The sequence below is a fragment of the Pogonomyrmex barbatus genome, unplaced genomic scaffold, assembly GCF_055798465.1.
Source record: "Pogonomyrmex barbatus isolate J1 unplaced genomic scaffold, ASM5579846v1 scaffold3, whole genome shotgun sequence".
NCBI lineage: Eukaryota > Metazoa > Arthropoda > Insecta > Hymenoptera > Formicidae > Pogonomyrmex > Pogonomyrmex barbatus.
In genome coordinates, this window is record NW_028297127.1 from 19066188 (window position 1) to 19082963 (window position 16776).

The 16776-nt window shown below is 40.8% G+C and overlaps 1 protein-coding gene across 1 annotated transcript in view; it reads right to left on the reverse strand.

The window, feature by feature from the left end:
• LOC105423922 (uncharacterized) overlaps positions 1-10406 on the reverse strand; it is a 61201-nt gene extending 50795 nt beyond the window's left edge. The window contains exon 1 of the mRNA XM_011633929.2: positions 9604-10406. Coding sequence (XP_011632231.1) covers positions 9604-9638 — 35 coding nt within the window. The 5' untranslated portion in view covers positions 9639-10406. The remainder of the gene's footprint in view (positions 1-9603) is intronic.
• Positions 10407-16776: the final 6370 nt, after the last annotated feature.

The window sequence follows — 16776 nt, forward strand, 5'->3', positions numbered from 1 at the left end:
CGCGGCACTTTATGTGCGCCTCGTGCGCTCCGCCGGATATACGTACTTCTGTGTGCACGAGCGAGGGAAGTTGTAAGAGGGAGGAACTGTTTCCCTATTACCACCGCTGGTCTTTCTAGGTATGCCGCACTGCTGTAGCAAAATCCAGGAAGCAGCCCTCGGAGCGATTTTGTTGCCCTCTTTACGCGCTCCCGCACCTATATATCGCTATCGCCTCCGTTCTCTTTCCCTCCTTGCTCTTTTTCTCTTCCTATTTTCCTCTCTGTCCTTCTTTCCGACTTACTTCGAAATTACGACGCTGGAGGGATACTCCTGATCACAGGCGCGGAATCCGCGTCCGCGGATGACTCGACTTCCTCGCTGTACGGAAAATGAACCCAAAGGGCCGATTATTCATCAGATATTTACCCAGATATTTATTGCGAGAAACCGCGAAGGCGAAAGCGAAGATCGAAACGATACGCCCGGGATCAGTGGCCGTGTCGTTGATGATTACTGCTTTCCGGTTGCAACGAATTTTTGAATGGTAAATTTCTGACGCGTAATTTAAAAATTTTACATTAAATTGTGTGTGTGTTTAAAATTTTCACTTTCTTTACGAAACTGTCATAACGCTAACATCTTACCTTTATAAAGCGAGAGTGAATTATAATTTTTTATTTAATTTTATTGTCTTATGTACAACTTAATTTTTTTTATTTACGCTTTATTTCTCATTTACATAACTTGTACTTACAATCATTTATCTCGCAATGACTAGGTACATATTCTCTTATGCGATTACGATTACAGTGTATATTTGCAAGAATTGACATGGAGTTAGATATAGATATGTAAAAGGAAATATATGGATATATCGTTTTAGATCGAAAAGCGAAAGGAGTTGTTTGAGAAAAGTAGTTTAATACGTCGATAAAACCATATATAAATATAGATATATATCAAACGCACTCCGCTTTATTTATATGCCATATATTCATAAGATTTTCGCAATCAGATTATCACCGTTGCATAATATGACTAATGAAATATCCTCTCACTGTGAACTGCCGTAGGATAGAGATCTGCCATAAATCGTCGAGGGGAAAAAATCTATTTAACCGTTATGATCGTTCGCGAATATCATCTCGATACGTACTGACATTTCATGTTCCCGATTGACTCGCCTGATACCATCATTGCTGAAGGTCAGTCCCACCACGAAGGTCAATCTCGCCCGCCCTCTGTCCGTCCCGCGCGTCATCTTCGTGCTCTTCATCGTCATATCTTCGTGCTCTTCGTGGTCACGCCGCGCGATCATTCGTCGTTCGCCGCGCCGAAGTGGATGCGACGAATAAAAAAAGGACAAGGAAAAGGGAGAAAACGGAGATGGAAAGAGGGACTAGGTGACTGGCCGGCTGACTGAAGACTCGATCGTAATTGCAACAGCGTCGAGTCATGGTCACGACGACAGTCAATGTCGTTGTCCTCGGCCGCGCCGCTCCCTCATTCCGCACGGAAATCCTTGCCCCGTCACGAAAGCGAAGAAAGTCAGGATTTTTATACGCGCGCAATCCGGCCCGGAGAAAGATCGTGACGTAAATCACCTCTTCCGGGTTACATACATCTCGTTTTGCTTTCGTCACCGATCAATCACGCGGATCACTTTGCGATTATATAGTGCGGCTTCCACGAGTCAATAGCTTCACCGTGATTTAGAACGGAATAAAAGAAAATCGATCTCTATCGAATAGTAATAGATTTATCTATACTTGAATTGAATATTAGATATTTCTAGGAAACGTATACGGCATTATAACGTGTAGTATAATATTTCAATATTCATTCAGAGGATAGATTTTATTTCAAAATTTACAAATGTGTGAATTTCGTTTAAGTGAATTTTGAAAAAAAAAAAAAAAATATTTAATTTGAAGAAAAGATCGCTTATTAAGATCGCGTATTTAAGGCAAACTATCGCATGACACGCTCGGCGATATATGGATTAAATCCAGCACCTGTTCCACAGATAACAAGTACTCTGTTCGCGTGACAAGATGCAAAAACTAGATCTCTATACTGAAGTGAGCAGAACCCGGTCATCAAATTATCTCGACGCAATTACGAGATTATTCTTGCGCGACAGGTTGGATAGCATCCTAGTTGTCCTTTAAATCAGCCTCACCGATGCTCGCGAATCATCGATCGTTACATACGACGAAAACGACGAAGAAAACGACCGATCTCTCTATCGCGACGCGATGCTCTATCGAAGACAAACCGCGGTGCGTAACGCAATTAAATGTTTATCAGATTATGGAAAAACGTCGTAATTATCGCCGCTTAGGCGAATACACATGTAGCTCTCTCGTCGAAAGCGGTAACGCGGGAAATTATGAGGCTTCCGTCCGTTTACAGCGGATTCGCCTGTTACATTAGCGTGACATAATCGAGCGCGTTTTGTGGCAACCGGTCGCGAGCCTGCCGTGTGACGCGTCCTCGCAGGAACGGCAGGACGGGATCCTTATTACCGCAAATCTCATTTCACGAGAGGAAAAAGACGCGCTCGTTGCCGCCGCACGAAGATAAGGGTAATTTAATTAAAATAAACATTTAATTTATTCCGACAAAGACGAGTGTTAATAAAAACACACACCGTTATTTCTTGTGTTTTTGTTAAGAGATAATAACGTACGGTGCCTCATACGTCACGCCTTGACCTTAAATCGGTCCTATCAGAATCCTCGAGCGCGAGGTACCGCGTAAAGGATGAGCATCCGAAATTCACAACACGCACGGCATCCTCGAGGTCTTATCCCATTGCTTGTACTCATCTCACCTTCTCTTTCGCTTATAAACATATCTCTTGCGCCATAAAAATTAAAGGTCAAGGTATCTCTCCGCGTTCTCATATTATAAATTTGCGTTATCTACTTCAGCAGGTTTGTCTCTCGTTAATTCTTATCTATAATATAAAACGAATCTAAGAAAAATGGCATACTCCTGGAACATGTCTGCGGAGATTTACGGGAATTTACGTTCGCGATGTAAAGGTAACTGAACTTTACCTGAAAGTTACGCGTTTCATCGTCGTAAAGCGTGCTATTTCGAAAAAGACGAGATGCTCCGTCAACGTGCCGAACCCACGTTTCTCTTTATCTAATCGCACCATCAAGTGAATTTTGTCACTTGCTCACGATTTAACGGAACACCCGGTATCTCGGCTAGTTGAACACCGTAATTGACTTGCGTGGAAGTTCGTGACTTCAAGTCGAAACTCGACGATTGCCGGAAAACCTGTGAAACTTGCGGTACTATTGCGAATAAAATTCAGACATATCCCTTGCTGTGAGCGATCATGTAATAGCGGCATATAATTATTGCGAGTCGCCATTCGTGGCAGGATATCCCTGGCGTTTAAAGCGGGATATCTCCGCAGGCGATTACCGTTCACCCCGTGTCCTTTTCTTAATACGCTTTGCAGCGCGATTACAAATCTGCATTAATGAATAATAATATCTTATAGCGAAATATCGCGAAATGTCATATCATTGACTTTACATACAATTCATCGATTGTGTGATTGCCGATGCACTCGATGATGATCTTTGCAAATCAAATAAAACCCGTTACTCGGCAATTCGAAATCGAAGTCACTGGCTGATATCGAGAACATTGTGCTGCATTCTTCAGAAAGAAAAAAAAAAAAAAAATAGGCAAAAAAATAGGCGTCGTGCTCGTTCCACAGATTCGCAAATGGTTACTGGAAAACTGTTCAATTTTATAAATATATCGCGCACACGTTTCTTAAATAAATATTCAAATTGTTGTATTTCATTAGAAAATGGAACGGGTCAAGTTTATTCCGATCCATAGAAATTTGTTACTGAATAGCAGTGGTACTCAAACGAGACTTTGAACGATCAATAAATTTATCTTAACTCACACACACACACACACACACACACACACACACACACACACACACACACACACACACACACACACACACACACACACACACACACACACACACACACATATGCAGTGGTCAGTCAGAAATCGAGTTATGCGATCAGTTTTCCGGACCTCCTGCCTCGGCCGCGGTCATAAGAGCGATATGCCGTCGACCGGTCACGTTCGGTAATCGTTTCTACATCGGTTATGAATATCAATTTACGTCCACCTGACTACTCAAGATTCATCGCATCCAATTTACTATATTCACGCTTGCTCACACTCGGCCTTATTGAGCGATGTATGAGCGTTTATTTTAACTATGAGGCCGATGGGCAGATTTGAAATATAATAACACCGCGCTTTTATCATTACATTTAATTATTGATTTAAAAAGACCTGAATTATAATACGCAAGATATAATTTAACCGAAATGATATATGATCGTAATGTTAAATTTATAATATTTTTATTTAAAACTCGAATAACTCAGATAAATGTCTGATGATGCGAAAAATATGTCTAGCGAATATTAGATATAAAAATATAATTTATTATATATAGAATAAAATTGAAATTATAGATAAAAGTAAAGAGATACATATTACAGTATTGTAGATAGATTGAATATATAGTATTATATTGTATTATATTTTGCAATATAGAAAGGCATTGAGTGCGTGATAGAAAAAGCCGACCTGATCCATCAAGATTTGCGTATTTTGGAATTGCAAAGCAAAATCGATCTATAAATGCACGTTTCAACTTAAAATTCTGCTTATTGCTCCCTTTCTCTCATCTTTGTACCATTCGAGAGAGAGAGAAACAGGAAAAGCGAAGAAATTGTTCTCTGGAAACAATGGTGAACGTAGCAATAGCGCGAACGAATATTGGCTTCAATTTGGAAGAAGCAAAATAAAATTACGAAAAGATGCGGAATAAGACATGAAAAGAAATAATAATAAGAAGAAATTAGAATTACATGATTATTTAGCTTTGCACATTGACAACCCAAAATAGCAAAATTATTTTTTTTAGCAGCGGGAGAATTTTAATAATCGTTTTTGCATTAAGCAACATTTATTAACATTTATTACAAATTAATCAAATTTGTTGTAACTTGTTTAAATGATATATATATATGAATATATATATAAAAATATATATATATATATGAATATATATATAAATGATCAAATGAAATGAAAATGATAAACAGACCAATTCAACATAACTGTGTGCGTATACGAGCTATCCGAGTCTATCGGTTACGCAATACGAATCTCTTCGAAAAGGAAGACCACTAAAAAGTATTTCTGCGGTAAAGGCTGATCGGACTTTAACAGATAACTCAACAATATATAGTTTTTCATCTAAGCAGCCTGGCAAGGAACGATTGCCCTTGATGAGCCACAGGCTAATCGCCTGGAACGCGAGAATCAGACCGCAACCGAAGAAGCCAAGGGAAAGGCAGAAAAAGACGGACGAAAGCAGTGTCACGGAAGATCGAGGATTTTTCTGTGAATTTTACGCATCAGCGAAGCAGCACTGCAGCACCGGCGCGGTGCGCTGCATGATTCGCAATGAATAAAAGATACAAATGTATATAACCAAATGCGGAATGTACGATGTATTTTTAAGTTCAATTATGCTTCAAGGATGACGCTGTCTCTTTTCATTCCAACGCAATTGTTATCTGTAATCTCACTTTTTTGCAACGATATGTTGCGATATGTAATACGAAATAATCACGATGTGTTCGCACATTACTTTCAAACATATAATATAACAAAATTACAATTGCGGTGTAACGTTTATTTTTAAATCTAATGCAGCGAAAGCAAATCTATAATTTATCATACATATACATTCTCGGAATAGAACGTCAACGCGTATGTTGTAACGTGATAACTAATTTTCTATAACTATAATTTTAATTTATTTATAGTAAAACTTGCTTTTTTACATGCAATAGAAATGGATGTACAACTAGAAACAAGGAAATCTTCCATACTCGCGATTATTACGATTTCCCTTGCCTATACGCTGATGAGATCACGCACGGAATCAATTAACCCTCAATTAAAATCTACAATGATACGTTAACCTGCGATTAGGAATTAGTCGTACCCATTCATTACGCTTCGGATGGATAATGAGGGGCAGGCGTGGCAGCGGCGAGAAAAGTCAAGTTAAGTCCGATGTTTTCAGCCGAAGATGCTGTTGGCCGATCACACGAGCTTTTCTTGCGGCATCTGACGCTCGTTAAATTTGGATCACCTGGGAAAATCCTGATTTTCTCTTCCGCGATCGCTTCATTAGGATTTAAATCGGCGCTAGCGGATCTGTGGGCGTCGGTTACCGCTGAATGGAAATTGGAACTCGTGCGAACAGAACTTGAATATGCACCGCGACATTTATTGTGATGGAGAATCGTAAACCGCGAGGACGACATTCCTGTCGAGTCACCCGTGAAAAAGCTTCCGCGTTGGACGTTCATCGCCGTCTGCGGACGGAGTCAAAAAATCGGCACGCATCGCGAACGGACGCTCGTAAAATCGAGATTAAGATATATCAACGGGATTTAATCGTTCAATTAAGTGGGATGATCGATACGTTTCTCGATACGACGACGCCGAAGATGACGGAAGAGCATGCGACGCGTAACGAACGACTCTTTTCACCTGTCTGCGTTCCGTAAATTGTCAAAATATTCTTTTTTATTTTTTTTTCAGTTTTTATAACGATCTTTTATAACGTCTTTTACAAGTTTTAGAAAAGTTTTACAAACGCAAAGAAGAAAATTGGTCTGTGGTTAATAAATTTTCGTCGGCAGTTATTAATAAAAATTTAAATAATTCTAAAATGATATTGATCGTCATTGAATATCTTTTCAGAAGGTTTTTCAGAACAAAGTTGATCTCGAAGATTGATTTCAATCGATGAATCGAGGAAACTGGAGCATTTCCGGGATTACAGTATACGATATACTGACAACGACGTCATAGCAGAGTTAAGGCCGGGAGGAATACAAGCTCTAAAACTAGCTGTAAATTAACCACACACTATGATCTGGTATTTCTTCGTATACATGTTTCTCTTGCTCGAGTATATATGTCACGTTATAAACGTACATCACTTGTGTATCGTAATTTATAGTTAGCATATCTTTAACGTTATATACGTATCAAAGCTTTGACATTATCTTATTCTATATGCAAGCATTTTTTGGACGAATACTGAAATTATATGCAACGACAATAAACATATCTTACGATCATCATCGATATTAATCATGTGTTTACACTCGACATTAATTTGCCGCTATTAATGAGCTTCTTTGTTGAAATAATACTAGCCAAGTAAGTTCGACAAAAGTTAAGAAAAGCCGAGTACGCACGCAAAGAGTATATTGGAATAAATGGATCGGTCTGTACCGTAAGAGAACTCGAAAGCAAAATTCCGCTAAAACGGTAGCCCTCCGGACGGTGTACCTCCATTTAATTGAAGGCACTACGGTTCTAAATGCAATTCCGTTGCATCCAGGCATTGTACGGCACGCGTGTGCATGAATAAACGCACGCACATCAGCAACTGTCGGAATAGCTAGATCACCCGTGATCGCTTCCTTTCTCGGTGCATGCAAACCAGTGCACGATTCTCCTGAGCACTGTGGTTAATGTCCCGTTTGATTGGTCGGCGCTCCGATGGTACGCGATCGCGGTGAACGATCCAACGGCGACGATCGATCGCGAGATCGAGAACAATCTCGTCTTCGAAATCTCATCCTTTTTCGCTAATCCCAAATGATGAACGTTTGATGTACGATCTCACGTTTACCACGTTAAACTCTCGGGACGATCCTATCGATGTTTCAGAAGAAACGGTGCGACCTGTCGCACCGTTAAAAAAAAATTAGAAATCTAAAGCGCCTTTAGATATATTTCAAAGAAGTTTACAATATTCTACACGTTTCATTTTCTTCTTTCAATTTTTTAAAAATGAAAATATAGTGCACGTGCAAGAAATATTTATATTAAAAAAATGACACGTTATATGTGAGGCATAGAATTTATTATGGTGAATCATGCAGAAATGTCATGATTTGATTTACAATTCTGATTCGTAATAATACGTTATCAAAAAAAAAAAAAGATTTAAGACAGATTTAAGACAGATGCAGATTTATTTTAAAAAAATCAGCAGATTTTATGAGATATCGACCCAGCTATCAATATTACTGCTTATTGATATCAATAAAGAATCACAATAAAGATGCATGAGAACTTGGAAGAAACTGGGACAAAATGACGGGTGAGGTAAGATAATCAATAATTAATAACTCTTGAGATTGCCGACATAAGCGATAATACACAGGTGGATAGTAATTACGAAATAAGCTACTGTAGAGTATGGAGTAATAAATAATGCTATTCTAAAACAAATCCTGCGTTAAAAGATGTTGTGTTTTCAATAGCTATACTATTATTTTACGCGAGATTTCAATATAAATTGAATAAGCCTGCAAATAGATTTGTTATTTTTTTCCAATCTTACAATTGTAATTCATTTATGTAATAAAATTGTATATGCTATGTGTTTAAGTAAGTTAAGGTAAGTTTGATTTAAAAACTTTTATAATTTAATTGATAATTCAAAATGTATCGACATTTTTTTAGATTCCTCTATATCAATTCTTTCTTTTTCTACATCCATTTCTTTTCCGTAAGAAGATTATACATTGTGCACAAAATGAAAGATCTAATACAAAAGGAGACAAATTATGCACGCCAAGATGATAGTAGTTTCTACTACTTGCGACGTGGCAAAAATGCAGCAGTAACACTGATTTAGGTTTGTAACGGGAGAAGATGGTATCCGGACCACGTTCCGTCCGAAAGAAAATGGCATAATGGAGTAATTATTATTTAGGCCGGTGTAACTTCTCGGAAGATCGGATATCAAGTAGTCGCATAATAGACTAACCAGATACATGTTGCCGTCCCGCTTCGAACTGTATAATCGATTAGGCATTTTTGAGAAAATTCCTCTCGGGCACGAGATATGCTTTTTCGTATCGGCGTAGCAAATCCCACGGGCCAAGCCCGTGAAAAACGCGATGGATAATATTTCTGATCTTCACGTAAATTAGTCGGTAATCAGTACTTGATACGATAGCGGAAAATAATCTACCTCGGAGATCAACCCACGATTTCGTATCGAGGTAAATTACATGGATTCATAAACGCATTATTTTAATTTACCGGCCTGAGGGTATAATTAATGATGGACTGCGACGACTGTAATTATGTTAAGTATTTTTCGTAAAAAATTTTGCAAGCTGGATTATTATAATGCCAGACTGGTGTTGAATATTGCGAGAAGCGGGAATACAATGGAAAACAATTCGTCATGAAATTCCTGTGGCAAATTGTTCACTATAATTTTGCAGCATCGCGATAAGAAGAGTATGAAAATTACAGTAGAGAAAAGTATAATAAGATATTTACATGGGTATAAAGGAATCATTTTAAATAAATTATTTTATAGAAATATCCCCAGGTTCTCGCGCGTGTTATCGTAGTATCAAATAATTTATCTATAATTTGTGTCATCTATAATTTGTGTATAAGTTCCTGTACAAGTTAATATTATTATTGACTTACAGAATGATCTTCCGATCCATTCTCGTGCCAGCCATTCTACCCGACCAGATCTCCTTTAACCCTTCGTCCGGTTTTTTGAAGCGGTTTTTGCGAGGATCACCCGAGGTCTCTATCACGAATCACAGAATCACTCGTAGAAAGCGAAAGGTGCGCGCGAAACGTATACACGGATACGTACGACCGCGCGATTTCTGTTCACCACTCGCTACGCAGGACAGGATTCTCCTCCACTTGCGCGCGTCCGACGCGCGGTATCCGTTTCCACTGCGGAAGTCAATCGGACATTCCGCGCTCGCGACGCGATTCCCGCGAGGACGACGCGGACAACGGTGTGGAGAACAGTGTGGCGACCGCGCACGGATAGTACTCTTCACCGCGAGTACCAGCTCTCTTTCTCTTTTCTCTCGTTTCTTTCTCTCTCTTTCTCTCTCTCTCTCTCTCTCTCTCTCTCTCTCTCTCTCTCTCTCTCTCTCTCTCTCTCTTTCTCTCCACCAGCGGATCCAATAAATAGTCGCGCAGAGATTTGCGCGAATGTACCTCACGGCGGTGCGGTGCCGGTTACGAGAGTGTGCTTACAGCCGAAATAGAGCAACGTCTGCGCACTGTTCTCCGACCGTAACACTCTGCCGAGATAACCGCCGCGCCGGTGAGCCGCAGTGCGCTCTTCTTCCACGGTCGCGGAAGGTGGGAAGATCAGGAGGAGAAGGACGTGGAGCGCGTAGAGACGTAGAGTAGAGGTGACCGCGGTGACGGTGATGACTATGGTGGAGGTGGCGCGGTGATGTACTCGTGGTAGTGGAGAGGTAAGTGACGGTGGTGATGGTGATACGGTGGTAGCGTCGGCGGCGGCGGCGGCGGCGGCGGCGGCGGCGGCGGCGACGACGGTGGTGGAGGTGGTGGTAGGTATAGCTTCGTGAGAGGATGCTCGCTGTATGGAGCACTGCACCGTAATGACATGGTCTAGGAGATGCCAGTCAGTTTTGTAATGACGACGATAAAAAGTGAATTTCCACCAAGGTGGGGAAACGCGCCTAGGGCCAATCCGAGGGCACGCTGCCCACCACCGGTGACCAATCGGAGCGCGACATTCCAGAATCCAACTATTCTTCTTCTTCTTCGTCATAGTCGTCTTCTTTTTCTTCTTCTTCTTCTTCTTCTTCTTCTTCAACATCTTCTTTGTCTTTGTCTTCTTCGCTTTCGTCATCGTGTTCTCCTTCTAATACTCTTCCATGGCATGACATCCGCCCCTTGTTCCTCCCCTGCTGCACCAAGAAATGGCTCAAAGGTACTTGGCTTTGGGCGAAAATCTTTGTGATGCTTCACGGTGTTTGTGGAAATTAAATAATCTGCAACTATTATGTCATTACATTCCGTAAGTGTGCATTAAAGGGAAGTTGTTGATGGCAAGTGTAGTATGGGTAGTAGAATATAATATAAGAGCGCAGCGCGTTGCGTGCACCTCGAAACTGCTGCTTAAGACGAGTTCGGATAAAATATGTGAACATGTTATAATCTCCCCTGGATTATATTAATTAAGATGAAAGTATGTTTGCTATTTTAATTACTAGAGTAATTAAGTTCGTGACCTCGATATAGACCTTAATTAGTTCTATAATGATCTTTATATTAGGTGCGTAATAAATTAATTTGTACCTGTTAGTTTTGTCATTTCGCAGAGATAAATATTTCAATGATATTGTTAGAGAAATCTTACGGTTTCTGTGATATTTTAATTGAATCGGTGCAACCTGATCGTATTTCAGCAGATCTTACCAACAAAATTGACGAAATATAATAATCGGTTAATATATATATATATATATATATATATATATATATATATATATATATCTCTACTTGTCGTATCTCTGATTCTGTTATTGTGTCATCACACGCATATTTGTAACGGAATGTTTTGACTTTAAGAACTACTCCTTTTTTTTTTTACAAGCGATTAAGACGGAGATCCGGAAAATAAAGGAGAAAGAAGAAAATCTCAGTTAACACTGACCTAGAATTGAAGATAATTGGTCGGCTACGATACTCGCTATCGAATCATTCGCTTCGATGAAATTAATGCGAATATACCTGATAATCACTTTCTCCGCGAAGCATACGGCGAAGAATAAACAGTGACACGTGTCGGAGGAACGTCATGAAAACCGAATGATATATCGGGCCGAACAATAAAATCGCGTCCCGATATTCTCCGGGCGAAACGCTACATTACGGTCTAGTGTTATTTCATATACGTTTTTCAATGATTTAAATTTAATCCGTAATGGGCGGTACAGTTAAGGAGAGGTAGCTGTATCATCGGTAATATCCCGACGGTAATCTATGCCGACGTCTCACTCTGGTATGATAATTGTCCAGAGACGTGGCGCTCGATATTGATATGGAAATACCACGATTCACGGCGCTGCAACATATGTTGCACGCATCAATACGCAGGACGATAAGTCGTTCTTTATTGCATAACAGTAACGTATTTCTTAAAACCCGGCAAGCGCCGCTCCGCGCACATTCTCTCCGATATTCTTATTGCTTCTTGTATATCAGGACAGGTATGTTTAGATGGGATACGTTTTACAGCTGTCGATGAAACTGCGAATCGACGAATTTTACCGTTCGCTTCCAACGTTTCTGTCACACCTGCATTGATTGCCAATTAAACGCTCGAAATAACTCAATTGTTGTTGTTGTTGTTGTTGTTGTTGTTGTTGTTGTTGTTGTTGTTGTCGTTGAAATTTCTTCATACCATACATATCATAAGATATCGAAGGATTGCTAAATCAAAAATTTATAATAAACTTATAATATTTATAATTTATAAAAAGAATTTGATTATAAGCAAAAACTAATTGTTTCTTATTATTATTACATATCACCGTGTCTCAATCTTTCTTTCTATTGATTATTACAATCATTCCTGTCTACCGCTCCCTCTTCCTCTCTGTTTATCATAATTTATTTCGCACTTTTGTTTCATTTTATTTACTTTGCTTAATCAGCGCAAATTATATGAGTAGTCAAGACTCGGTTTGCTCGGCTACGAATGTAATTGTCCCTTTCCCACCGGAAGAGCGACACCGCGTGCATTTCGAAGAGGTTTATCATTAGCGTAAAAAAAAAAAAATTAGACGTCCAACTCACTCATCGGCGGTCTTTTTCGGCTAGTTACAGATACAAACGTCATTAATTTATTACAGATGATAAATGCGGACCTCGCAGAAGTCGCGTGCGTTTCGAAGAGGTTTATCATTCTTCCGTCACATATCGCCCGATTTGTATCGGGCAACAAGATAGAAACTTAGGAGAAGGTGAGATATAGAGAAAACGAGAGAGAGAGAGAGAGAGAGAGAGAGAGAGAGAGAAATAACGACGAGTGAGACGACGGGAGAAAGGGGAAAAGCGGAAGAAAGAAGAAGATGGGGGCAGAATAGAAATTCTCGAGCGCCTTCTTTCCAGCCGCAGTAAAAAGGGCTATTGTTCAGCAGGAACTACTGTCGCTTCGCGAAGCGTTTCCGCGAAGATTCCGCTTCGCACTCGGCTAACGGCATCCCGCGCATCGTCCGCAGGGAAATTGCCAAAGTGGCAGTACCGCCAGGCATTCCGCAATAGGTCGTTTCCGCGGCCACATAGTGCAAGAAAGGATGTTTTCCCGAGGCGAATCCTGCTGCTTGAGTTAACGTTTAAGCGAATCCTTAATGATAAACAGATTCGTAAATCTAGCAGTTTTATCGACATTTTTTTTCCACTGCCACTTATAAAATCGTTATCGCGTTATCTCGATTATTTATTGTTCTATTGGAATTTAAATCTGATTAATGTTTTTGCCCAACTTTGGGAATGAATAGAATATAGTTGAATAAATAGAAGTAAATTTTAAAAGAGGAAAGTGTATATAAATATTTTTTTCGGAGATAGGATCGTACAAAATCGGCGAGCAATGCAGTAACTTGCTTTCATGCAGAAATTTTGTACAATCTCTATGGTTCTACGTTTCTACCTGTGTAACGTTAGAAACAAATGTTCAGTGCTCGCATAACGGGAAGTGTATCCAGCGAAATTTGTAAAATTGATTTGTAAAATCGTCAGTGAGACAAGCGAGTCTTTTGCACGCACGGGGAAGAGAACGAGAAAAACGAGGAAATCTCACCTTATTGATTGTACAAGAGGAACGAAGAAGTAAATAAATGATTTCGGCTATCTTGTAATCTTGATTCCGCAACTAGCGCGCAATTTATTTTCGTAGAATAAAAGTCTAGTAATGAAATTTACTTATCTCGAACTCAGAAGTTAAAACTCCTATTACGAGGAGCTTTTGACCTTTCATATTATTACTCGACCAGTACACACGAACCCGTCGTATGCTTTCCCGTATGCAAAGTTATATGATGTGTTATCCGCAAAATATGCCATTTACGAAGGTACACATTACACGAAGCGATGATGAGTAGTCGAAAAACAATAAGACCGTGCAACGTAGCGACGCGCAAGGAATATTGAATATTGAATATTGCGGAGGCGCCGCCGTTTCGAGAGAGGCTCCCGCGTGTTTGCGCGTTTCGCATAACGGGAAACGTATCCAGCGATATTGACGAAATTGACGGCAGGGAGAAACTTGCGTGGCGGTGTTTTGCGCGATCCGTGGAAGATGCGCAGCGGCAAGTACGAAAGAAGAAGAAGAAGAAGAAGAAGAAGCCGTCAAGGTTCCGGGTTCGATTCCCAGGGCTGCCACGGAGAAACGGCGCTTCTCTCCCCCGCCCTCGCCCCGTGCGATCTAGATCGAGGGACTTGAAGTATCTACCGACCGAGAACACGAGCTGGTAGCGATAAATTATTGCAGTACGGATGATTTCGCGAGGGCAGGGGTCAAAGTCGGCCGAATACCGGGCGGCGCGAGGAAAGAAGAAGACGTATAGGCGCGCCTGCGCCTGCGTTACCTCCCTGCTCGGGACTAAAACTATGTATATTAAACTATGTATATTAAACGGTGCGCGATCAAGATCGTGTTTTTCAAGTCTAATATGAAATGTACACACATGTACACATGTACACATAGAAACGCGCCACAATGGAGGATAATTAAGAGATAACGAACTCGGAAGGAAACACGCAGCTCGGTGCGTTCGCGCGAAATTGCGTGGAAAATACAGCTTCGGTAAAAAATAATTCCCAATTACACATGCGATTTATTTAGCATCTACATTTGGTTACACCCATCTAATATCTATTTTTTGTAAATTAAAAGTTGTATATGTGTTTTAAAGCTGTTACGTACTAGAGGTTTACGATTTAGTAGCAGATGATTCGCTGTTTTCAAACGCTGTTAGTTTTTTATGGATCCTTCCTTTATGTACGATTGTATGACGCGTCTAAATTCTCTTCGCGGAACAATTTTTAAAACCGTTATTCCCAGGTACACGCAGATTTTCAGATATTCTTCCAATCAAACGTTCAAAGGGTCGTAACAAACAGAAGAACGGTAAACGCGGCCCCATATAAAAAGAAATTATCCGTGAGAACTTCTAAAGAGATGTGGTATCTCGTCGAGTGCTCTGACGTAATCCGTAATCGCTGATAAAGAGGTTTGCCGTTCTCATATGCGTTTTGCTCTCTATCGTTATGCGAGATATTAGGACGACTTAAGATGATTAGACTTAATATATGTGTATTAGTAATATCAATATTATCTCGTAAGAGTCGGTAAACATCTGGGTCGCGAACGAATTATTTTTCTATTGTCGGTAACTAATTGCGATTCAACGCTCATTAACATTCCATTCCGAAGGTTACCAACAGCTTTGGGAAACCATCCTGAATGCCCCGGCCCTGGAAGTTAAGCGATGCGTCGCGGATGTGCGCTTCGGAACTCGCCGCGTTCCAGAAAATTGCAATCTTGAATCTTCTTTCCACGATTCGCGCATTCTTATTCTTGACGATTCTGTCTACGGTGCAGAACCGTGTACCCCGTGACTTCCTTGTGAGGCTGGAAGTTAATTCGTAGAACGCTAATCCGTTGCGTGAAATGAATCGGATAACATGCATGCGCCGCCGTAAATCAAAGAGAAGATAATAAACGCGCCAGGAATGGATAATAAAGGCCGCATTGTTCCGTAATTACGAAACTTTTCGAAGACGACTGGCGGTTGAACTTTGATCCTGAGACTGACGGCCTTTAAAACGCTCTCGAGAGATTATCGAAACGCGATAGTTCACAGGGGCGTATTCGCGATTTCCGTATTAAACAAACAAGGTGCCATTACACCTGTACGACGTGGCGAGTGTTAAACACGAAGAAGCCACGATTTTCCGGATTTCGCTCAGCAACACGGAGAATTTACATCAAAACGCGTAAACACTTTGTATATGTAATGACAATGGAAATACAGCTACTCCTGAGAAGCGAACGAAATCCGATCCATGTCCGTTACATCTGCCGTTAGTGATTTACAGGCAATCCGCTTTTCCATTATCCTTTAATCTAGGTCTCTAGTGACAGATACTAAGCGCGACAAATGTGCATTACTAAAAGGATATTATCGTGCGAAACGTCGAAAAAACGCGTCGGTTAAACGGTGCCTCGCGCTCCTTCCAATGTTGACGGGCGATTTAATGTCGGCGATAATGAAAGCGGCCGTCGCGACCTCTCCGTTTTTTTTTTTTTTTCTTTTCTTCTCTTCTTTTCGTTTCCCTTTTCCACGGCTATGCGTAATACGCGTGGATGCTACGGTGGACGATAGCATCGTGTCGTTTACCTCCATCCGACCGACCGCTCGAGTTTCTCGACAAGCTCGGAGAGAGAACTCGGTTTACGCCCTTGCGCCGCTCTCGCGACTTCTCATTATTTTCCGTCGAATGAGGGTTAAACGGGACAGCAGCCTTGCGGCGGTGATTATACTCCGGTAATACGCATGGGGATCGATCGAAACCCACGATAGCCTCGGTGACGCTGCAGTTTGGCAAAGCGCGCTGCAGAACATCGTGCCGTGCATCGCGGCTTCTTACGGCCCATTGTTCGGATTTGTGTGAACTTTCGGAACAACCGACAGTATAGAAACGCGCGCATCCGAGGAGTGTCTACATGTCTACAGACGTGCGTGTCGGATCCCCCGCACAGTTACCGCTGTGGCATCTCGAAACCTTGAAGAGTACCATGGCCTAGGT